Source organism: Protopterus annectens, chromosome 7.part0, assembly GCF_019279795.1.
Source record: "Protopterus annectens isolate FY-2018-M chromosome 7.part0, PAN1.0, whole genome shotgun sequence".
NCBI classification, from domain to species: domain Eukaryota; kingdom Metazoa; phylum Chordata; order Ceratodontiformes; family Protopteridae; genus Protopterus; species Protopterus annectens.
The window spans coordinates 1,121,389,638-1,121,415,372 of NC_056739.1; the positions used below are offsets into that span (position 1 = coordinate 1,121,389,638).

At 42.5% G+C, this 25,735-nt stretch overlaps 1 protein-coding gene across 1 annotated transcript in view; it reads right to left on the reverse strand.

Annotated features, from left to right (window-relative positions):
• The window catches only part of EIF3J (eukaryotic translation initiation factor 3 subunit J), a 390,554-nt gene that overhangs the window by 129,230 nt on the left and 235,589 nt on the right, over window positions 1-25,735 (reverse strand). Inside the window, exons 4-5 of the mRNA XM_044076376.1 lie at window positions 5,038-5,079; window positions 4,374-4,446 (exon numbers count right to left, since the gene is read on the reverse strand). Of these exons, the coding sequence (XP_043932311.1) occupies window positions 4,374-4,446; window positions 5,038-5,079 (115 nt within the window). The remainder of the gene's footprint in view (window positions 1-4,373; window positions 4,447-5,037; window positions 5,080-25,735) is intronic.

The window sequence follows — 25,735 nt, forward strand, 5'->3', positions numbered from 1 at the left end:
TCATTGCAAATACTTGTGGATCTAGTTTCCATTCGTGTGGATCCATGATGTTTCTGCTGAGGTAGTCTACCAATGTGTTTTTCTTTCCTGGCAGGAATTGTGCTTGTAATTGAACCTGGTAAGACAGTGCAGTGTTCCACAAGGTCATTGCTTGCCTGCATAGAGGGTAGGAATGTGCACCCCCTTGCTTGTTTATGTACCACATTACTGTGGTATTGTCAGTCTATTAGTTGTCCTGGGTGTAGAAGGTCCTTGAAAGCTGTTAGGGCATTCTGTACTGCTAGCATTTCTTTTTGACTGATATGTAGATGCCTCTGATCTGTAGTCCATTTGCCCTGAATGCACTGCCCTGCCATGTGTGTGCCCCAGGCATAGTCCGATGCATCTGTTGTCAGTTTGCCTGGCTGTGGGTAAGGTGAAAGGCTGACTCTTGTTGAGGTGACATGCCTGTGCCCACCACAGAAACTCATGTTGAAGGCAGGGAATGAGTGGTATCGTTGTTTCCAAGCTGTGGCTGTGCTGAGTCCATACACTTTTCAGGTACCATTGTAGTTTCCTCATATGCAGTTTTGCAAATGGTATTAATAGTATGCAAGATGCCATGAATCCAAGACCTGCAGAATATTTCTTGCAGGGAGGGGTCTTTGTTGCCATTATTTTGAAATACTGAATCAGCTGTCGTTGCTTATCTGACGTGAGATAAGACATCTGGGCCGTTGTATTCAAGCTGGCACCCAGGAATATTATGTTTTGTGAGGGCACTAGTTTTGACTTCTTTTCGTTTACTGTGTACCCTAGGCAACTTAGGTGTTTGACAAATGCCAGATGCTTTAAAAGAATGTCCTTGCTTTCTGCTTGAATAAGGCAGTCATCCAGGTATGGGTATATTTTAATTCCTTTTTGTCTGCAGTATGCAATTACTGGTGCCAGGCATTTTGTGAAGACCCTGGGCGCAGTAGATAAGCCAAAGGGCAGTGCAGAGAATTGATAATGCGTTGAACCTGTAATGAAGCGGAGGTATCTTCTGCAATTTTGTCTGATAGGGACATGCAGGTATGCCTCCTTGAGGTCCAAAGTGACTAGCCAAGCATTCTTGCCCAGCATGGGAAGAAGCTGCTGTAGTGTTAGCATCTTGAATTTTGGTACTTGCAGATAGGTGTTCAGAATTGAAAGATCCAGAATGGGTCCCCATGCTTTGTCCTTTCTTGGGACTAGGAAGAGTCGAGTAAAATCCTTGTCCTTGCTCCTGTGTAGGTACCTGTTGAATGGCTCTCATGTCCATGAGAGCTGTAATTTGTTTTTGTGCCTCTGCCCATTGATTTGGTGGCAGGTTTGGCATTCCTTTGATCCTTGGTAAGGTATGAAAGTGGAATCTGTAACCTTGAGAGACAATGTTTAGAATCCATTTGTCTTTTGTGATGTGTCAGTTGTCTGCAAAAAATGCTAGTTTTCCTCCCAAGGGAGTTGCCAGGAGAGATTTGCTTGGTAGGGTAGCAGTACCCCATTGGCGAGGTTTGTAAGGGCCCTGTGACTGACCTCTGCCCCTTGGGCATCTGTATTTGCCCCTCTGTGATCTGTCAGAAGCTGGAAAGGACCATTTTTTTGTTGGCCAATTTCTGCTGAAACGAGGGGGTTGTACCTGCAAAAAATCCTTGACCGTTTGCATAGACTTTGCCTTATCCTCCATTTTCTTTAAAACCTCTTCTGCTTTGACACCAAATACATCCTGCTGTAAAGGTGCATCCAATAATTTTGCTTTAACATGGTCAGGAAGGGTTTTTGTTCTTTTAACCAAGCATGTCTACGTATGACAGAGCCCGTAACAGCTGCTCTACAGGAAGCTTCCAATGAATCAAATACGCATTGTAAAGTATGTTTGCCCACCTGTTCAGCTGCATGCAACAGATCCTGCATTTCCTTGAATTCAGACTGTTCCGAATGCGTGCTCATTTTTTGTTTTAACTGAGACAGTAGGAATTACTGATATTTCAACATGTGAAACTGGCAATTTAATACCCTCATAGCCAAAGTTGCTGAGGTGTACATTTTCTTTCCCCATCTATATAGGGCTCTGGAATCCCTTTCAGAGGGCACAGGATTTTTAGCCACAGAAGCTTTAGCTCCCTTAGGACCCTGGGAAATTGCTTCTGGGTCAGCTACAGGGCTTTTATAAAGGAATTTGTGTGAGTCAGGTACTCTGTAGTATCGGTCTGGTTTGGCTGGAGCAGGAGGTAGAGAGTCTGGATTTAAACTAGACTCCAAGTAAACATCATCCACAATATCTAAAACAGGTGGGATAGCAAGAGGTCTGTGCTGGGGTAGTAAAAGGAACTCTCGGAGCCTTTTCTTAGAATCTGAGTAATCCTGACCTTCCCAGTGGAAATGTTCCCTCATGGTATGTAAAGTTTCCCCAAAGGAGTAGTCTTCAGGGGGAGATGCTGAGGGAATAGAATCTTCAGCATCAGAGTCTTCATAAGGTGGAAAAGTGTAATCCTGTTCCTCAGAAAATCTGAGGAGAGTGAAACCTGGTCAGAGGATGCATAATCCTCCTCTTGTCTTGGTCTTATCAGGAGGGGGATGGGAACCCCTGATAACGGTAATCAAATCTTTAGCCATCTTAAGTATCTGTTTCTTAGGCATGGGGCCTTGCACTGTAGACTGATGTACAGTTTTCTTAGGTTTTAAAGGAGTTTTAAGCTTAGCATAAGATTTAATGGTGAGTGTAGTCGGTCTGAAGACACCTTCTGCAACTGAAGGTGTTTCCACTGCACTGGTGTCTACTTTTGCTCCGGTGTCGGAAGATGGCTGCGTCGGCCTACTAGGCTCCGCTTGGGAATCCGCAGCTTTCTGGGGTTCCAGTTCTGCGGTCGTCGGGGGCTGCGTAGGCACCTCACTGAAAACCGGAGAACCGGCGACAGGCCCAGCTGAGGCCTCGGAGTCTGGCTTGTTCCTAGGCTGCCTGTCCTTATCCTTGCGTTTTTTTATGTATGGCGGTAGTCGGCTGCTCCGACGGCATGATACAATTAAATTTCCTACCAAAGTAATGCCGTGGGAAGTCAAAACGGCATTTGATAGTTCGTTTATTAAGCCTAGCACAAAACAGACAACCTGTGACGTCGTGGTCTGGGCCTGGGCAAGGAATACAATAAGAATGGAAGTCCTTATGAGGTATTTGCTTCCCACAAGAAATGCAATTAACTTTTTTGACATCGGACTGAGGCAGGAAAATGTTCCCCAACGGGGTTCTTAGCTTTATTGAAGACTTCGGACTGAAATTCAAATTGAAAATCTCAGGTGTCGGCCGACCGGCACTTGCGAACTGCTTCTGCTTCGGGCACCACGCGGCAAGAAAGACTGAAGAAAATGGCATTGGATGCCTCTTATATACCCCTGGCGCACTGACGTCAGGGAAGAAGCGACAGCAACCGACGCCGGACCAAGACTTTGGAATTCGGGCAGACTGCGGGACTGCCTGACGGCAGGATAACCCAAGTGTGATGACTGCAGCAGGGTAACACGAACATCTGCTTCTGCTTTGGGCTCCTTGGCAACAAAGTTATGTAATGGCATCGGCTGCCTGTTTTTATACCCCTGATGACCTGACGTCAGTCCTGGAGCAATAGCAACTGACACAGAAATATGTCTAGTATTCGGGCCGACTGAGGGATACCTGCAGGCAGATAACCCAAGTGTGATGACTGCAACAGTGAAACACGAAGAACATTCAGTCTTTACCAGAAATTACAAGAACACTCAACCTTAAACTCCGAGCCAGACCCAGTAAACTACTCCTAACCAAAATGAGTAGATATACAATTGGTATTGTTTCTTTTTGACATGGAAAATGGGACCAACTGTGGTACTAATGGAAACAGCTGCTTCCCCAGGGATGGGCATAGCATTCTGACAACATGGAAACCTTCCGTGCTCCCTCTCCTAAGGCACAGGAGAAGAACTCTCGCTTGCTCACTAAGAGGACCCGAAGAGCCACAGAGAATGTAGTTAACCCTTGGTCCATAGTGGCTGAAGGTGCTGCACCAGAGCAACCTGGGGTAAATGAGTGATCTGATGTAAAAAAAAAAGCGGCCACATCACAGTTGCCCACCCGCAGCTGAGGCAAAATGTTTTCTTTTTGTGGCTGGAAAGATACTGTGGGACCAGAAGTTGGGTTTAATAGTCAAGCCAAAAACAGTGCCCCTTTCCTAGGGTTAGCAAAGTAGCAATTGCCAGTAAGCACCATCAATCCACAAAAAGTTACTTTGACAGAAAAAAATCAATAAAAAGCACTAACAATATGCAAGACCCACAAAAGAAAAATAAACAATTTCTCCACAGAAAAATGTTTTCAGTTGCTTTACACTCCTCAAACTGACAGAAAAAAAAAGTGTTTCAATGTTACAGTCTCGAGACAAGTCAAACACAACACTCTGCTTTAAAACAACTTTCCTGAAGAAAAAAAGTAATAAAACAAAAGAAAACAGAAGTTTTATTTTCCACAAATGGGACTTACCTGCCCAAAGAAAAGCACAAGCTGACTGTCAATCCTCAAAAGCCTTAGAGGAGCATACTCTTCAGTGCCAGTAAAGCTCTGAAGGGCCACACAGGATCATCTCTCCACCAGAAGCATCTGCTACTAATCTGTCTGCAAAACTTTATGCACACTAACCCAGTACAAGAGTAACTCTTACGACTGATCCTTCAGACAACTCCAACAGTACTTCAACTTCAGAGTTCTAGTACATCAACTTAGAGAAGCAAGCAGCCGGTTTAAAAACTACCAAATTATGAACGTTGACTTGCTAACCACATTCTTTATGGCATGTGATCAGTCACACTGGAATATTAAAAATAGTCGCAGTATACTGGCTGCTACTTTGATCTTCAAAAAGTTGACACTTATTTAAAAGAGGGCCACCCCAGATGGTTAGCTCCTACAGGTTTAATCACCTATCACCTTCCAAAGTTAAGGAAAGGGCTGACTCAGCGATCATCTTACCTGAACCACTAGCGACTTCACCTAATGCCATTGTGGCTTACACAAAGTGTACAACACTACCATATTCGTCTTTACCAATACCACTAAGAAACATTAATAAGAAAACTTACATGGGTTAGTATTCACAGACTTGTTTCTAGATTCCTTAAAGCAAATAAAATTACTCAAACTGCATAATGTGCTAACCACTAATCCTGTCAACTTCTACAATACTATCTTAACCAGTTATTCAGGGTAAGGATCAGATGCTATAATCAAGCTAAAAGTCTAAGTCACTCAGAAATGTTATATTCCCACTATTTACCATAAACGTATTTGTACACCACCGTCTTATAAAAGTACAGTTGTGTATACTTACCATAAATGTAGACATTGGAGTGTATTCACTGTTGCAGTCATCACACTTGAGATATCTGCTTGCAGGTAGCCCTCAGTCAGTCCGAATACCAGCGACTTAGTATTTCAGCGTCGGTTACTGTCACTCCAGGTCTGACGTCAGGTCAGGGGTATGAAAACAGGCAGCAGACACCATATCAGTTTTTCTTGACCCAAATGTCAGGAGGCCCCAATAGGGAGCTAAGCTATGGTAGAAAAAAAATCACCACCAGTAAAAAGTAAAAACCATTATCCCTGCAAGGAGTGAGCAGTATACACAGAGGAGAGAACGCGCAGGCGGCTGGAGGGAGGGAATCCAGGACTGCAACAGTGAATACATTCGAACATCTACATTTATGGTAAGTGTACACAACTGTACTTTGCTCTTCGTGTTTCACTGTTGCAGTCATCACACTTGGGTTGATTCCCAAAGCTATAGGAAGGGTGGAGGCAGTCAAGTGTTTGGGCTGGCTAGAATGCCCTGCAGGAGTGCAGTTGCAAAACCCGCCCTGGATTTGGAAAATATAGGCAAGTGGTAATGCATGTACAGAACTCCAAGTAGCAGCCTCCAGAATGTCCCTGGTAGGGATTCCCCTGAGGAATGCTGTAGAGGTAGAAGTTGTGCTAGTGGAATGTGTTCTGGTTTCCCATGGTGTTTGTAGCAGAAATGGATACGGTGTGCTATCCATTTAGAAATGGTCTGTTTTGAAATGGCCTTGGCCCTTTGCCCCTGGTGCAAAACCGAGTAATAACTGGTAAAATTCCTGAAGGGCCTAGTCTTATCCAGGTAAAATCTGAGCTGTCTGTGAACGTGCAAGGAGTGCAGGATCATTTCACCTTTATTTTGAGGATTAGGAAAGAAGGTTGGTAAATGAACAGATTGGTTGAGAGCCATGCTGGACACCACTTTGGGCATCAAGGAAGGATTAGTCCCGAGGGAGACCCTGTCAGCATGAAAAATAATGAAGGGTACCAAGTGCTTGTAGCTCAGACACTCTTCTCGGTGAAGTGATGGCCAGGAGCAATGCTGTTTTCCAAGAGAGGAATTTTAAGTCTGCTGACACTGCAGGCTCAAAAGGGGTAGTGTGAGCTTTTCCAGTAAAAAGTTAAGGTCCCAAGCAGGGGTGAGTGCTCTCCTTGGTGCCCTTAAGTTGTTTTCCCCTCTCAGGAACTGTTCGATGAGAGGGTGAGAGAATAGGGGTGGCTCAGAGTTGTAATGAGCAGAGATGGCAGAGGCATGAAACTTAATGGAGAAGGAAAGGCTTCTGTGGAGTAAATCTGCTAAGTAATCCAGGATTACAGGTAGGGAGGGTAGAGTTGTGTCCTCTCCGTTAGACTGAACCAGGAGCAATACCTCTTCCACTTACCAGCATAGGATTTCCTTGTACTGGGTCTTCCGGCTTCAAGAATGACGTCCAGCACCTGCCTGCTTAAGCTGGTCACTGGGGGAGAACTCAAGGAATAAGCCAGGCTGCAAGATTTAGGGGTTGCAGTTGCAGATGCAAGATCTGTCCCCCCCCTTGCTGAGTGAGCAGGGTCGGGCTCTGGGGTAGGTGCCAGATTGGTACCAGTGCACCACTTCTATTAAAACAATCCAAATGGTATCAATATCCACCTTCAATGGACCAAGCAAAACATAAAAGTTTTAAAAAGGTAAAGCCTTCAGTTTTAATTTCCGCTTTTCGTCCTGCTCCTAGCAGGACTTCTTTAGACAAACAACAAGAATCAACAAATTTCCACTTTTTAAAATAAAATCACATTTCAATTACAGTTGAAATCACATTTCAATTAAAATGCTTAGTTCCCTGTAACGGGATTTAAAAAGGCCAACCCCCCAAGAATAAAAGACAGCACATTTTGCACTTTCAATAGTATTTGACTTTGTAAACAAGTAAAACATGAAAGCAAGAAATGAAAAATAGTAAAAACAAAAGAAATAAATATTCCGTTCTATATTGACAAGTTACCAGCAGTACCGTTCAAACATACAAAAAGTGCAAAAACAACACACAGTGCCTGACTGTTTACCTCCTTTTTTCACTTATTCCTGGCATGTTGACAAAACTTACTTCTTCACCTAAAATGGCTCTTCAGCAATCCTTACTTATAAAGTTACCCTAAGCAACTTCTCCTATTTGTATGAATACTGAGAAACATGGCTCATACAGCTGCCTTATATACCAAAACATAAAAGGTTCCGTGACTCATGTCTGCATTTAAATCTGTATCTTTATATTCCCAGAACTCACCTTATGTTGCTACATATTAATGAGATGCAAAGTTGTTCAAGGTATTTCACCTCGCTCTTGTTGCCACATGAAAGACCCCAGTGTGGTGGTGATGAATCACTAAACGTCCAATAAAGCTCCACTGTTACTCCATCCTTTAAACAATTTCCAAAATTGTCTGCTAGTTCATCTTGTTCAAGCCTCCATAGCTCTTTGCTTGTGTAGTTACCCTAAAACACCACCTAGTGGTGTTTGTTGGTGTATATGCCTACACAAGCTGCAATGGTTTAACATGTTATATCACACAAATAAACTTCCACAAGGAAATTTTATGAGTGGGGTTGGGGAAGGGATGGAAGCCATGCCCGACCATATGCAAAATGACGTGGTCTATGAGGCCATGCTGCTGTATATATATGAATGAGTGAACATTTTTCCTAAAATAGTAATAAAAATTATATACAATATTATAAATAAAAAGTAAAGGAATACAGTGATTTAACTTGTGAGGCTTTTGAGCTTCAGTATACAAGAAATAGAATAAATTTCATTCAAGCCCGGATGACAACAGGCTCTAGTTTGGAGTTGCCATAACTCCCTTTTCTCCAACAATAAAGTTGGATCGCCCCTCAAGTCTCAAATTTTATCGTCTATGGCTTTAAATTTAAAGGAATGCTGTGGGAAACTTTCCACATGTCTGGCCAATGCGTTTTCCTTTAACGTTCTAATACTGTATAAGTGTTCATAGATTCTCTCCCTCGGTTTCCTGTCCGTTTTGCCTATATAAAAGGCAGGACAGGTATTACACTGAGACAGACCACTCCCTTTGAATTAGTCAAACTTCTTGTTGATTTTATAACTGACATCTCTAATTGTAAAATTTTGGCCAGCATCTACCTGTGGACAATATGAACACATGTTACATTTCCACATTCCATTTCTACTCGTTGGATTTAAAGGTTTCCAGCTTTTTTGTAGTATACTTTTTAAATTGGCACCTCTTCTAAAGGTTGGCCTTTTTAAATCCCGTTACAGGGAACTAAGCATTTTAATTGAAATGTGATTTCAACTGTAATTGAAATGTGATTTTATTTTAAAAAGTGGAAATTTGTTGATTCTTGTTTGTCTGAAGTCGTCCTGCTAGGAGCAGGATGAAAAGTGGAAATTAAAACTGAAGGCTTTACCTTTTAAAACTTTTATGTTTTGCTTGGTCCATTGAAGGTGGATATCTATACCATTTGGATTGTTTTAACTCATTAACCCAGAGTGCCTTCTCATGGCGCCTGTGCCTTTAAGCCCGAGCGCGCCATGAGAAGATACAGTTTTCAAGCCATTACCCCCGAGTGCTTCCACAAGCGAGAGAAAGTGTACTGCTAATTTTTAGTGCAACTTAATGTAAAACACTCTGAAATCGTAACTAAATATGTAATTTATCATATCTAGTTACGATTCAGTGTGTTTTAACATTAAGGTCACATTGAAGTTTTTGCAGAAAAAGCATTTGAAAAAGTTCTTGCTAAGCAAGTGGTGGCAGCCAATCGGATTCTTGCATTCCGAGCCACCACTTGCATAACACCTCCACCCCATACCTAAGCTTCTTTTGTTCTCCCCTAATAAATAGTGGGTCCAGCAGCAGGTATTTCCTTCTTTTTGCGAAGAACTGGAGATTTTACCTGCTACTGGATCCTCTATTTTACAGTAAAGGAATTCACGGACCGCCATATAGGCACTACGAGGAGTTCCCGTTCAGCCACTGCAGTTTCGAGTTCCCGGTCAGCTCAGCACAGCAACTACCTTCTCTTCCTGCCGTTCCCTACCTAATTGGTGAGGTACTGTACTTGTTTTTTCCTGTAATACCACTGGTTTATTTTTTAATTTAAAGCTGCAGACATTCCTCACATTCCTGTGGATATTTGCACTAGGCTGTTATTCTCTTGTATGCACATAAAAGTAAATGGAACAGTATGGTACAGACCCCAATAAATGTGATGTGTTTGATTATGTATAAAATTATATATAAAATATGCGGTAGCGTTGTCGCCTCAGTCAGACGCTGACGGTTTGATTAGTCATTCATGTGGATATTTGCACTAGGCTGTTATGAAGTCCTCTTCTCTGCGAAGTAAATGGAACAGTATGGTGGTACAAGAGAATAACAGCCTAGTGCAAATCTACTGCCAATCATTAGCGGACCGGAGTTCCGCTGTGCCATACCTCTCATCCATAACAAATTTTTTTTTTTATCTATAACTTTAAATTTATGGCTGACGTATGCGTGTGACATCAGCTTTGGCCTTCTGCAGAAGGCAGTCGGAAAAGGGAATACAGCAGCAAGCAGCAGTGAGTGGAGCAAATCTGTGCATATAAGTTAAGTTCTGCAAATCTGCAGAGTTCGTCCAGCAGGATGATGAAAATTTCATTTCTCCATCTCCGAGTCTCGCAGCTCAGCCACTGGGTAAGCAAAAGGATAAAAAAATGCGGTTATGCGAGTAGAGTGCTGTCATGTCTTCACCGTCTAATCTGAAAACATTTGTAAAAGTCTTAGAAGTAGGCAGCAGCGGTTGTAGCTAGGGTGGTGTGAAGGGGGCAGCAGTTGCCCTAAGTGGTGTTACGGGGTGCAATCTGGAGTTGTTGATCTGATCGATCAGTTGTGCAGTACTGAAAAGGACCTGACTTGCTCTTGAGTCGTAAGGTGAGGGCTGCGAGGAGTGCCAGAAAAAGCTTTGGTTTGGAGTGTTAGCGTTCCAGAGAGTTTCAGAAGAAAGGGATCTTTTTTTTTGTGTGCGTGTGTCTGTGTGTGCGCTATTCAACGTGTGGAGTGCTAGATCATGGACTGGAATTAGGTCAATAAGTTGACCTCTAATTTATTTTGTCCTTCTCGTTGTGTATATAACTGACAGTACTGTAGTTTAATGTTAATTTTCTTGGTTTGTTTCTCTCTCATTGTGAGTATGTCTAGTGAGCTTTCTGATTTCTTATATGTGTTTTGACTACTGTATGCTCGTGTGGAGTTTTGTGAATCTTATTTTTAGTTTCAATCGGGTTTTAAACTGCTCTGATGTTATTGCTGAGTTGTTCTTTGTACAGTGGAGGTTATATGCAGGGAAGACTTTCTTGTGATGGACCTGCTTGGGTGCTTTCTAATGGAGTTTGTTTCTTTCATTGACTCAGTTTGGTACCATTTGGGTTGGATGTATGTTTTCTCTGACATTGCCTTTTTACTTATACATTTACCTCATGATGGATTTCACAAGCTTCCTTTGTTCCATTGTGGTTTATCGTGATGGTTGTTTCTGTATTTTTGCACTGCACAAGGTGGGTTGGATGTATGTTGTCAAATGACCCACATTTTTCACTTTTCATACAGTGTGTTATTGGTACACATGGAGATGTCATGTATGTGTTCATATTCTCTTTTTGAACGTCCTCTCTTCCCAACGTAACTTGGGCAAGAGGCATACATAAGGAAACTACACCTTTGGACTGACAGTTACTTATCATGTAATTTCACAGTGGTACACACAGCCATTTAGTTTTAGCAGTGGGACTGTGAAGCTGTTCTAACCCATCCTCTTTATTTGTTTACAGCCATAAAATGCTAATCCTGGATTGTGGAAATGAATCCTTTTTTTTTTTCAGAGCAGATGCCTTTGAGCACTGACAGCAGATCACTTCAAATGAGCAAATCAGGGACAGTCCTTTTAGATGTCTGAATGGCTTTTGATAGTCTAGAATGGCCATACCTATAAACTTTTGGTGTAGCTCACCCATACTATTAAAGTCCAGTACCATAATGCATAAGAGTGCCTCTCAACCTCTTAGTGCAAGGAATCTGAACCACAAAATGGGAATTCGTCTTCTGCATGGAGACATGCGTGAATCGGCGAACAGTAACCCCAAAAAGACACAACTAAACTGTAAGTGCATGCTTATTAGATTCCCTTTGCAATGAGGATATTTTTTATTTCCTGAATGTGCCATACTAATTACACCATACTAAGGTGCAGTCACAGCAAAGCATAATGAAACAAGATGATGACACGTGCACGACATATGAGTGCAAGCTATTTTTGTAAGCGAAGGGGAAAAAAACGGTTTGCATCTGTTTGTGTACATTCACCTGCTGCACTTCAAATGTCAAAGTGAGGTCTTTGTGCTGAGCTCCAATTTTTTCAGTATTGTATTCCTGACTGGGTTTGTTATTCGTATTTCTTCTTGCTCTCAGTATAATTTGTTGTCTGTGTGCCATTGTTTATGTTTTGGTTTGGAGAGAATTACATAGCTGCAGCTGAAACTGTTCAGCCTAACTTGCGGTTTATATCACCTATATATGCATTTATCCTGGGTTACTATTGCAAGAGTAACACTAGCTGTGACATTACATTTATGAGCTGTAAAAATAATATTTACACTGAAAGCTATATCATTGTTTCCTGTCCAAAATGACTTTTTGACCCAGAAATGTGTAAGCATTTTTTTAGATCTTATTGGTGGTATTTTGCATTTATGGTGCATAAATTTTGAATTGCTAAAGTTAAGAAATGTTCAGGTTAAAAACAGACTTATAACTCCAGCAAGTAATATTCTGTGCCAGTTATTATTATTCTTTGCCAATCTGATAATCTACAGCATGAAAGTCTTCTAAAATAGTCTAAACATTTTTGAACTTTATTAAAGTTGCAAGGCTGATTTATATAAGCTAAGTAATGGGCTGCAGGTGCTGGATTGTGAGACTAGAGTAGGAGGGTTGGAAGGATGTGTGGACTGAGATTACGGACCATTTCCTTTACTTAGGAAAAATGTGGATGACTGGATTAATTACTGCTACATGGCATAATGGTATTTGGTGGGCAGTAAACACATGCATTTAGAGTGTTCTTTTTCCATTCAGCAAACTTTATATTGGAACTTCAGCTGTTGTCTGGAACAGTATGGCTTAGCACCAAGTACAGTCAGCCTAATCTAAAATCTAACACTTTATGTTAGAATCAGATAGATACAGTTTTGTAGCAGGTATGGCTTATCAGTCTGCAGTCTGCACCATTTGCTTGCTCTGAAAATTATACAGCTGATGTGGCAGATTGGGCATCATCGGTATCATGTTTAGTAAAGATTATTGGTTGGGGTGTTGAATAGCAGCGTTGGGTAGAGATTTTATTTTTATTCATGAATCATGGTAGATACTGAGAAGCATGTATAGTTCAGTTATCCTGAAAATGTTCTCATGTCGCACCTTATTTCAGAATCACAGCTATGAGCTGAAACATATTGGATTGGTATTATGTACTTTGTTATGTCAGTGTTGTAGTTTAGAGTGGGAGAATGTTCTCATGTTGCACCTTATTTTAGAATCGCAGCTATGAGCTGGAGCACAGTGGATTGGTATGTACTGTAATATGTCAGTGTTGTAGTTTAGAGTGGGAGAAGGCAGAAGCATTTATTTTTCTATCACCCTAGATTCTCCATTAGGAGGATGCTCAGTCGAATACTTTTTCTTAGACAAGGATAGTTCATGAAATTAGTATTGTTTCAGGGTTTGATGTTAACCAAAACTGCAAATAGCACCTGCGATATTCTCAGAACTGAATTCATACAGAGTTCCAAGTATTGGTAGCATATGACTGCAAATTATCTTTACTAGACCTGTTGCTCCTACCACTACTGGTTCTGTGTAGGTATAACAACAAATTGTTGTCATTTCTGCCTGCAAATCCTGGTATATGACACTACAATGATCAACACTACTTGTGTCTTTTTTCCTGGACTAATATATTTGGTATTCTCCCATCTATTTTTCAAATGTTGGTGATGAGTGATCCCATGTGATACAAACACCATCATTCTCTACAATGCTCTGGGGTTCATATTTCTACTGTTTCTCAACTACTACATTATTGTAGTGTTTGCACAATCCCCAATACAACAGTCTTGTCACACTATTATTTCTTTTAGTATACAGTCCCATGACAATTAGTGTATCACCCCTAACAACAAGAAGTGCAACTGTTTCCAGGGCTTTGACCATGGCACAATATTTATACCATTTATTTTCTTCATATCTGATCCTTCTCATATGCTTTCCATTTTTGCCACATTCAGTTGCTGTCTGATTTTTGTTTACTTCTGCTTTGATTTCCTTTCACACTTGACACCAATATGTTTCTGCTAATCTAAGCAGAGAAGACATTCTCTGACTCCTTCCCCTTGTGTGTTAAAGAAGATATCCCCTTTGTTAGGATGTCCGTAATGGCACAAGCAATACTTTATCTTATATATGCATGGGATTTGACATTTTAGGCTTGAGCAGTCATTCACCATATCCTTTTTATATGTACAACCTACATGGAAAGAAATGTCCTGTGGCAATATGCTGATCATCCAAGGCCAGGTTTGGGCACGTGTTCAGACAGGTAGGAGTGCATTGGTCACGATCAGGGAAGAGAAATATTCCAGCAGATATTTTGTAATATTTGACAAACACCAGGCAAGATTTTTGCCAGGTCGAAATTTTAACAGTTTACAGATGCCATTTGAAGTATCTCTGATGGTTATGCTAGAAGCATAGTATATTTTTTCTAATTGGAAAACTAGCTAAAATCACACAGGGTTCATGGTGTTACTGTTTGTAACAATGACTGCAAGCAAGTTCTGTCAGGGTATAAATGTGTGTGTGTGTGTGTGTGTGTGTGTGTGTGTGTGTGTGTGTGTGTTGGCTTAGTTTCTGGTATGTTTCCAGGGGGATTCAGTATTGGTCAGCATGGGAGTACAAGGCTATCAGACCATATTACTTGGCAAATGATGGTCTGCACCTGTGTTCGTGTATTTATTTAATTTTTATTCCACAGGATTTTCTGATGTAGACAAACAATGGTTATATGACTCATTCCTCATTGCTTGGTATGTTGCTAACAAATAGATGGGAGGATGGGCTCAATAATAACTTTTATATTGTTTTTGCTGTGTAAGTGAATGGCAGAAGACAAGCTATCTAGTTTGACATTTCTGCGTGTCTTATTATTATTAATATGATTATAGTGCGTAGTTGCCTGAGTGAGATAAATGTCTTTACAGACTGACTACTGACAGCATGGAGCTACCATATTTTTATGCATTTCTCCTGGCTGTCAGTCGCGTGGAATGTAGGTGGGAGGAAGGGCACAGCAATATGCAAGTGTTGTACTATTTGACTGACTATTGCCTTATAACAGATTGTGACTGTTGCATAACACCTGCAGAAGGTAATGTAATGAATGCCAGCAATTATCACCTGTGTCTGGGCATGCATAACTTTGCAAGTCATTAGCACAGTGCACCATGCATAACTTTGCAAGTCATTAGCACAGTGCAGTTACAATATAGCACTGAGTCATTGTCACTTTTCAGGTAAAACTGTCAGCAGCTGTCACTGTTATTTACATAAGCAGAAGTCGTTATCACATTGATGAATGCACGACTAACATTTGGCTCTTTCTCCACTTGCAGTGATTGCAATACACCTCCACCCCCTCCACACTACTTTCATATGTCATGTACAAAATTTCAAGAAATATCAGCAGTCTAGGAGGAAAATTGTAGACATTACATCTTCAATTGCTGTTTTTCTTGAGAAAGTGGCTGGAATAAGAGGATTTGTGGTGTACTTTATGAATAATTTGAGTATATATTATTATCGACTGCCTTGCATCCTCTCATTTGACAGAAAATCATAAATTGTTTTAACTATAAGGCAATGACAATATCCAAACTCATGTGTTGTATTTGAGACTATTCTGCACTGCGGTGGTAAATTATTTCCTTTGCTTTTGAACTATGAAGTCATTCTGTTGCGTTATTTATTATAGTCTTGCTCTTTTATTTATCATTAAATATATACCTCCCTTTGTGAGTGAGATCTGTTTGGTAAGCTAAGTAGGGTGTAAAGTAGCTGGGGATATATATATATATATATATATATATATATATATATATATATATATATATATATATATACACACACACACACATTTATATGTGTATGTGTATATATATATATATATATATATATATATATACACACACACACATTTATGTGTATGTGTGTATATATATATATATATATATATATATATATATATATATATATATATATATATATATATATAGAAATATAGCGATAGGTGCATTGCTTTTCACGTGCCTCTCTGCAGGTATATTACATCAGAATGTTGTATTGCATTGTGTTTTTCAGGTGTGATTTCAAGTGTAAAGCAACACAGCCACCACCAAAGATGCCATCTGTTGAGGAGAAAGCAAGCAGCATTTACCTGTTGGGTGAGGAAACTGACTGTGATGGTTGTAGCAGTGGTTCAGACAATGGTATGCACCTTGATGTACCACATAATGCCAACCAGAGTGAGGATGATTATTATGACTCAGATGACATTCCACTCGCACGTCTGCGTGAAAAGGCCATTGCCTGTGATAAGGATGATGCTCCTGTGCCCGCCATTCCTGAAAGACCACTACCAGTTGCCAAAGCAGACCTGACCAGTAATTATGACAGTGACCAAGACAGTGAGGATGAGGTGCCACTTGCACACCTAAGGAAGGTGCCCACACACAAGTTGGCCACACACAATGGCCACCAAGGGCATTCAGAGTATGACGCAGACGATGACATGCCTTTATCTGTGTTCACGAAAGCACCTGGTCTAACTGACACAGCTATGCGCAGTCCTCCACAGTGCATGGCACTGCAAGTGCTGATAAGGGTGTGGATGTGCCTTCGACTGTGCATGATGTGGGAAGTAGTCCACAGTATGGTGATTGTGATGGAGATAATCCTCTAGATATGAGTCCAAGTAGCTCCTTGTCAGAGACTGATATGGGTGTGCCTCAGCAGGGAACATGTGTCAACAGTTCACTACCAACTGCAAGCAGTACAGTTGCTACTGGCATTGAGAGAGCATCATCTCTCAACCCTTCAGCCCTTCCCATTTCCAACTGTTCCTTGCGACCCAGTCAGGTACGCCGAGCATGCCCACCACGTAAGATCACGTGGGAAAAACATCTTCAAACTTTACACATTGAGGAATTTGTGGGGCCAGTAGGACCAAAAGATCACTTGGGCTCAGATAGCACAGAGATGGACTTCCTGAATTTGATGTTCCCAGAGGAGCTATACACCTGTATTGCTAATGAAACAAATCGCTATGCTGCACAGAGGCAGGCCGCAGCAGGCAAGGTTGATCTGTGAGTCCTGTGTGCCCAGGAGACATACGCACATTTCTAGGTGTCAGAATATACATGTCTATTGTACATGTTCCTGAATTGAGGCAGTACTGGGAAATGCACCATGTATATGGTCGCTTCCCAATAGCAGAGTACATGACCAGAGATAGGTTTGAAAAAATTCAGCAGTACTTCCACTGCAACGATAACAGCCTGAGCCTACCACATGGTGCTGTGGGTCATGACAAGCTACATCACGTATGGCCAATACTGGATGCAGTACTTCATGCATGCAGGACACGTTACAATGTGCATCGTGAGGTGGCTGTAGACGAAGCCATGGTTGGCTTCCGTGGACGCTTGACATTTAGACAGTTTATGCCTGGTAAGCCTGAGAGGTATGGCATTAAGGTGTGGGTGTTGGCAGACTCAACCAATGGGTATGTACGTGAATTCCAGGTATACACTGGAAAAATGGAGCAGAATACAGAGGTCAGGCTGGCACACAGTTGTAGTTGACTTAACTAGGGGACTGATTGGCAAGAAGCATCACATTTACTTTGATAACTTCTTTACCTCTGTTCCACTAGCACAGCAATTGCTGAAAGATGATCTATACTGTTGTGGAACCATGCGCACCAATAGGTCAGGATGGCCTCTTACATTCAACAGACAGGCCATTGGAAAAGCAGCTCGAGGCTACTACAAGCAATTGCAGAGTGGACCACTGCTAGCTACTGAATGGAAGGATAGCAAACCAGTATTCCTCCTGTCAACTAACTGTAACCCAACCTTGCCAGTCTCCAGCACATACAGAAGAAAGCGTGATGGAAGAAAGACATCAGTGCCATGTCCACCAGTTGTAAACATGTACAACAGTTACATGAATGGGGTGGACAGAGCAGATCAGCTGAGGACACAGTATCCCAGTGCCAGAAAGGCCCGCAAATGGTGGCTGTACTTGTTCTGGTTCTTATGGGATGTGGCCATTGTCAATGCTTTCATTATATTCCGTGAAAGTATCAGACATCAGCAACTATCACGTTCTGCACGTATTATTCTGGCAACACAGTTACAGTTCCGAAGGAACCTAGGCTTGCATCTACTTGCCAGTTACACAAAGAGGAAAAGATGCACTGAGATTACTGTCCCAGAGGCTGTGAGCCGATTTGAGCATGGCTCTCACTTTCCAGTGAAATGGCATAAATCAAGATGCAAAAACTGTGCCAGCAAGGGTAAACGTGCTGAGCCATCATGGGGGTGCCCAACTTGCAAGGTCAACCTGTGTGTTGAATGCTTTGGAGAGTACCATGGCCATAAATTTCTCCCATAGTGCTGTGGGCCTTGGGTGTGCCACTGTGATGTAATGGTTCCCTCCGGCAAAGGACACATGCAAAAAGACACAGCCTGGGTCAGTCTAGGCCTTTTGACATGTTGCCTTGATGTAGCTCTCCACTCAGTCTCCCTCCCTTCAGGTGTAGTCAGTGTATGCAGGTCAGGGCAACAGGGTTTACATTAGCTCCTCCTTTCTACTCTTAATGGCCATTGCAGAAAGGACACATGTAAATGGAAAAGGCAGAGGTAAAGCAGAGTGCCTCACCTGCTTTTTCAGTGTACATGTGCTCTTTCTGTGCCCCCATGTCAGTTAGCAGCCAAGCCCTTCAGCACCAGTGCCAGGAAGGTTCCTCTTCACTTTTGTTTTGCCAACTGCTCTTAGGTTGGTTGGTGCATCACAGGGGGCATACCCACCGGGATCGCACTTGGGAACCTGGAGACTCTACAGCACAGTCCCATAGTGCTGCTGTCCTCGGTAAGCATGGGCTTGGGTGTGCCACTGTGATGTAATGCAAAAACATGCAAAAAGACACAGCCTGGGTCAGTCTTGGTCTTTTGACATGTTGCCTTGATGTAGCTCTCCACTCAGTCTCCCTGCCTTCAGGTTTAGTCAGCGTATGTAGGTGAGAGTAGTAAATGTATGAAGGTCAGGACAGCAATTAGTGAGTTACTTCAGTCCCTCATCCCTTAGGTCCATTGCTGAATGGGCACATGTAAAGAGAAAAGGCAGAGGTAAGGCAGACTGCTGACACTGAAGGAGGTCATGAGATCATAGCGGTATCAGCAGTCTGAGTGGGCAGCCGGCACAGCTATGGGACACTACAGATGACCAACATCTGGAGCCCCATGCCTGTCCTTGGCATATTAGTGGAGCGGCGGTCCTTACCCTGCTTTTTCTCTTTACATGTGCCCTGGCTGGGCACCCTTGTCAGTGTCTACCCACGCTTTATTTCACATAAGGTAAGACTGTCTTCTGCTGTTCAGACATTTACAGAATGCATTCAGAAGGGATGGCATTCACCTGAGGAGGGCATTGCGTTGTTCTTGACCAACCTCCACAATGGCGTGAGGAGAGCCATGCATGATTGTGAGAAGAATGGAAAACACCCATGACCAAGTCAGACCAGTACAGTAAGTAAAACACTATTATGAAATGTGTTGTGTAAAATTAATTTCTCTGAGCTTGGCAAATAACTGTTATGGAAATTATGATTTTTTTATATTTTGGTAAATAACTTTGCAAGGGAGCATCTGAATGTGCCAAGTAATATCTCATTTTGAAGACAGTATTGCTGGTTCTAATATGGTAAAAGAATTGTGCCAGTATGTTTGACATGTGCAGATATCAGTTTGTTTCGGACTTAGGTTATGAAAATTATGATTTTTTTTCATATTTTGGCAAATAACTTTGCAAGGGAGCATCGGAATGTGCTAAGTAATACCTCATTTTGAAAAGATTATTTATAGTTCTAACATGGTAAAAGAATGGTACCTGTATGTTGTACTCATAGGCAGATATCAAAGTTTGTTTCCGACTTAGGTTATGGAAATTATGATTTTTTTCATATTTTGGTAAATAACTTTGCAAGGGAGCACCGCATTGTGTGAAGTGATACATCATTTTGAAGATAGTGTTACTCCTTACAACATGGTAAAAGAACTGTGTCTGTGCACTGCACACACGTACAGATATCACAGTTTTAGTCTTGTACGAATATGAAAATTATACATTTACAATACTTCTCATTATTATGCCCATATCTTTGTGAGGGAGCATAGTAATCACACAAATGATGCATCATTTTGAAGCTGACATTCAAATGCACAACTTCTACACTGATATGTAGGCTCTGTTACAGGTGATGAGATATTATGCTTTGTTTATCAATTATGAGAAATAATATAATCATATTTCTGTGAATATCTCATGAAAGGAGCGTCACACAGTTATGGTTAAAGTATCATTTTAAAGCTGACATTCATACTAACAAATTAAATTAAAAGTTGTATGGGTCTGCATGGTACATAGACCAAGATAATGTGCTTTGCTTTTCCAAAAAGTTAAAAAAAATTGCATAATATCAGCATTCCTTGCCAAATATTTAATTATGACTATGATATGCACTATCAACATTTACACTGTTGGAAAGGTCAGTGTCTGCTGAACAACTTTCGCGTTTACATTTTTAGTCTAGCTCTTATAGTTAAAGAGTTATGAACATTTGTTTTCTGTATGGTATTACAAATGGATTTTCTGAAAATGAGCTCAGGCTGCACTGTTGTTCCTATGGTGGAATTAAGCAAGCAGCTTTTCCTGAGCTGCTCCGGAGTGAATGAGTTAATAGAAGTGGTGCAGTAAGGGCGTGTTCATTTGTCTCAGTTATTTTTCTAGTTTGTTTTATGTGTTTGGATTCCTTATCAGGGTGGTACCAGTGACAGGCTGCACAGGAGTGGGTACCAGTGATGGCATGGCCAGTCCGGGACAAGCAGAACTGTCCTTGGTCTGTCCCGTCTTATCTTGAACAATATTCTTGAGAGAAGGGGCAGAGGGGGAAATGCATAGATTGAGAGGACAGGGCATCCACTTTCCAGGTCCTGCTGCGAGATGTCCTGGTGCAGAATTTGCTGAGCTGGTGATTGCAGGAGAAGGCAGAGAGATCCACCTTTGGGGTCCCCCATTTCTGAATCAGAAGGCTGACAGTGCTGGGTTCTAATTGCCACTTGTGAGGGTCTAGGAGACTTCTGCATAAATTGTCTGCCAGTGAAGTTTGCTTGCCTGGCAGGAATTGAGTTTGCAGATGGACCTGCATGTCCAAGGCAGTGTTCCACAAGGCCATGGCTAGCCTGCAGAGTGGGATCCCCCCTACTTGTTGATGCACCACAACTGTGGTGTCTTTTTATTAGCAGGGGTCCTAGTGAGAGCAGGGATCTGAAAGCTGTTGGGAGTGTGCTGAAAAGTTAGTATCTCTTTTTGGTTGATGTGCAGATGAATTTGACTTGGGCACCAATGTCCCTGAATGCATTTGTCTTGCAGGTGTGCCCCCCAGGCATGGTCTGATGAGTCTGTGGTTAGGGTCTGGGCGGCGTGGGATTGAGTAAAGGGCAGTCCCTTGTGGTTGCATGCTGCTGCCCATCAAAGAAACTCTGTCCTTAGACAAGGTATGATAGGAATAACAGTCTCCAGGTCCTGAGAATGTTGGCACCAAAGACTTTTTAGTAACACTGAAGTTTCCTCATATGCAGTCTGGCATACAGAATTAGTAGGATACATGCCATGAACCCTAGGGCCTGCAGGATTTTCCTTGCGGATAGCAGAGTTCTAGTGGCCATTTGAGTACAGTAGCCTGTAGGATGGGCTTGTTTTTCTGGAGTATGGAATGCCATCTGGGATGCTGCGTCAAAGCTTGCTCCCAGGATTACAATCTTTTGACTGGGGACTAGTTTTGATTTCTTTTCGTTGGTGTACCCCAGGGAGGTTAGAAGGTTCTATACACGTCAGGTGCTGCAACAGCATTTCCTGACTGCCTGAATCAGTCGTCCAAGTACAGGTAAATTTGAAAGTTTCTGTCTGCAGTAGGCAAAAATGCAACGGCTGGAGCTAGACACTTTCTGAATACCCTGGGCGCAGTAGATAAGCCAAAGGGAAGTGCAGAGAACTGATGGTGCATAGAGCCTGCCCTGAAGCGTAGGTATTTTCTGCAAGATTCCCTTATTGGAATGTGCAGGTACGCTTCCTTTAAGTCCAAGGATGCCAACCAGGCATCTTTGCGCCTAGCATAGGAAGCAGCTGTTGAAGTGTTAGCATTTTGAATTTTGGGATTACCAGAAAGATGTTGAGAATAGAGAGATCCACGATAGGAAGCCAGAACTGTCTTTTCTGGGTACCAGGAAAGTCTTGAGTAAAAACCTTGTCCCCTTTCTTCTGCTGGGACAGGTTGAATAGCCCTGATACTTAGAAGAGAGAGAACCTGCTGTTGAGCCTCTGCCCACTAATTTGGGGGTAGGTCTGGCCAACCGTTTGGGGTTGGTAAGGTGTGGAAGTGGAACCTGTATCCTTGGAAAGCTACATTTAAAACCCATTTGTCCTGGGTAATTTTTTCCCAGTTTTTTGCATGCAGGGCAATCTTTCCTCCTAAGGGAGCAGGCAGTTGAGCAGGGCTTGGAGGGGATAAGGTTAAGTCATGGTGACATTTTTCCATAGGGTGAGGTCTTACTACTTCCAGCTTTGGAAGTGGGAGCCCCCCACTGCTTAGGCCTGTGTGTACCTTGAAACTGTGGCCTAGGTGGTCTGCTGTTCCTGGGTTTGGGCTGAAAAGGCCTGGAAGAGACCAATTCTTAGAAGGCCAATGCCTACTAAATCTGGGAGGCTGTACTTGCAGGAAATCTAACAGTTTGCATAGATTTAGCTTTTTCCTCCATCTTTAAGGACTTCTGCTTTGTTGCCAAACAGGCGGTCTTGGTTTAAGGGAGCATCCAGTAATTTAGCTTTAACATGATCTGGCAAGTTTTGCTCCTTATGCCAAGCATGCATTCCAAGTACAGACCCAGTGACAGCAGCCCTGCAAGATGCTTCTAAAGAATCAAAACCACACTGCAAAGTAAGTTTACAAACTTGCTCAGCAGAATGCATTAAATCTTGCAGTTCTTTATGTTCAGCACAGTCAGGAATTATTTTCTTTTTAAGTAGTCCCATAATATGCTGTTGATACTTTAACGTATGAAACTGGCAGTTCAAGGCCCTAATGGCCAAGTAGCACAAGTGTATACCTTCTTACCCAATCTGTCCAAGGCCCTGGTATCTATATCAGAGGGGGTAGGGTTTTTTAGCAGTAGTAGCCTTAATGCCTTTTGGTCCTTGGGAAATGGTCTCTGGATCCGCAGTAGGATTCTTGAAGAGAAACTTGTGAGCGTTAGGTACTCTAATACCGGTCAGGTTTTCTGGGAGCTGGAGGTAAAGAGTCTGGGGCCAGACTAGATTCCAAGAAGGCATCATCTACAATGTCCAGAACACGAGGGATAGCTAAAGGCCTGTGTTGAGGGAGGAGTAAGAATTCCCTAAGCCTCTTTTTGGAGTCAGAGTAAACCTGGCTTTCCCAGTGGAAATGCTCCCTAAGAGAGTGCAAGGTTTCACCAAAAGAAAAATCTTCTGGAGGGGAAGCATAGGGAATGGAATCCTCTGCATTAGAATCTTCATAGGTAGATGAGGGCAAATCCTGGTAATCAGAAGAAACAGAAATTTCAGAATCCTGATCAGAAGTATCAGAAAGAAAATCAGTTCTAGGTCTCGGGGGGGGGGGGGCTGACTTCCCCTAATTAAAGTAATGAAGTCTTCAGACATTCTTATATTTTTAGGCGTATGGGCCTGACCATGCAGTTTGGACGTCAGTTTTCTAGGAGTGGGTCGAATTTTAGGCCTTGAAGAAGGCGTCTGTTTGAAATGCAAGATTGTAGGCCTGAATACACCCTCAGAAGCCGGTGCCTGCACAGCAGCTCCAGACCCATCCAAGGCAGAGACATCTGCAGGTTCCATAGTCAAAGCATCTTGCAGCATATACCAGACTCCGAAAGGGTCTCAGCAGAGGCCTGCGAATCTGAAGTAGTGGGCATCAGGGGCTGTGAAAGTGCCTCACTGAGTACCGGCGAACTGGTGACTAGCTTAGTGGGAGCGGCGTCGGCAGTTTTGGACCTATGTGTTCTGTCTCTCTCTTTATCTTTACATTTTTTTCAGAACATTGGTAGTCGGATGGCTTACCAAAGACATTTCTGGATAGTTAAACAGAGTACCAAAATAATTTGCTGCAAAAATAGCCCAATGACTAATAGTTTGGGGGTTGAATAAGGGACAAAACTGACAGCGAGGGACGTCGTGGTCTGGGTCTCAGCAAGGAATGCAGTACAAATGAAAATCTTTGAGGTATTTGCTTTCCACAATTAATACAATTGTTAACTTTTACTGACATCTGTTTAAGAGCAAGAAAAAAGGATCCCCAAAGGCGTACTTAGCTTTTTTGAAGGCTTCGGCTCTGAAACTCGCAAACAAAAATTTCAGGAGTCTGCCGATCGGCACTTGCGAACTGCTTTTGCTTCGGGCACTGCGCTGCAAGAAAGACTGATGTAATGAGTCAGCATGTTTTACACCCCTGACGTCATGGAAGAGGAGACAGCATCCGACGCAGGAATCCAAGACTCTGGTAGTCACGCCGGCTGAGGGCTACCTGCAGGCAGATAACCCAAATGTAATGACTACAACAGTGAAACACAATCATCTGAGAATGCATAGATCCTGCCCTGAAGCATAGATATTTCCTGCAAGAGTCCCTGACAGATGTGCAGATAGGCTTCTTTTAAGTCTACGGTAGCTAACCAGGCATCTTTGGCCAACATAGGAAGAAGAGGCTGCAGGGTGAGCATTTTGATTTCTGGTACCACCAGGAAGGTGCTTAGAATTGAAAGATCTAGGTTTGGTCGGCAAGTGCACTCTTTTCTGGGTGCCAGGAAAAGTCTGGAATAGAACCCTTGACCTATCTGTTCTGCAGGAACAGGCTGAACTGCCCTTATAGAGAAGGGATTGAACTTGGTTTTGTGCCTCTGCCCATTGGTTTGGAGGAAGGTCTGGGAGCCCTTTTGGGGTTGGCAGTGAGTGGAAGTAAAATTTGTACCCCTGGGATAAAATGTTGAGGACCCATCGGTCTTTTGTGACTGTGGCCTAGGTGGTCTGCTGTTCCTGGGTTTGGGCTGAAAAGGCCTGGAAGAGACCAATTCTTAGAAGGCCAATGCCTACTAAATCTGGGAGGCTGTACTTGCAGGAAATCTAACAGTTTGCATAGATTTAGCTTTTTCCTCCATCTTTAAGGACTTCTGCTTTGTTGCCAAACAGGCGGTCTTGGTTTAAGGGAGCATCCAGTAATTTAGCTTTAACATGATCTGGCAAGTTTTGCTCCTTATGCCAAGCATGCATTCCAAGTACAGACCCAGTGACAGCAGCCCTGCAAGATGCTTCTAAAGAATCAAAACCACACTGCAAAGTAAGTTTACAAACTTGCTCAGCAGAATGCATTAAATCTTGCAGTTCTTTATGTTCAGCACAGTCAGGAATTATTTTCTTTTTAAGTAGTCCCATAATATGCTGTTGATACTTTAACGTATGAAACTGGCAGTTCAAGGCCCTAATGGCCAAGTAGCACAAGTGTATACCTTCTTACCCAATCTGTCCAAGGCCCTGGTATCTATATCAGAGGGGGTAGGGTTTTTTAGCAGTAGTAGCCTTAATGCCTTTTGGTCCTTGGGAAATGGTCTCTGGATCCGCAGTAAGTTCTTGAAGAGAAACTTGTGGCGTTAGGTACTCTAATACCGGTCAGGTTTTCTGGGAGCTGGAGGTAAAGAGTCTGGGGCCAGACTAGATTCCAAGAAGGCATCATCTACAATGTCCAGAACACGAGGGATAGCTAAAGGCCTGTGTTGAGGGAGGAGTAAGAATTCCCTAAGCCTCTTTGGAGTCAGAGTAAACCTGGCTTTCCCAGTGGAAATGCTCCTAAGAGAGTGCAAGGTTTCACCAAAAGAAAAATCTTCTGGAGGAAGCAGGAATGGAATC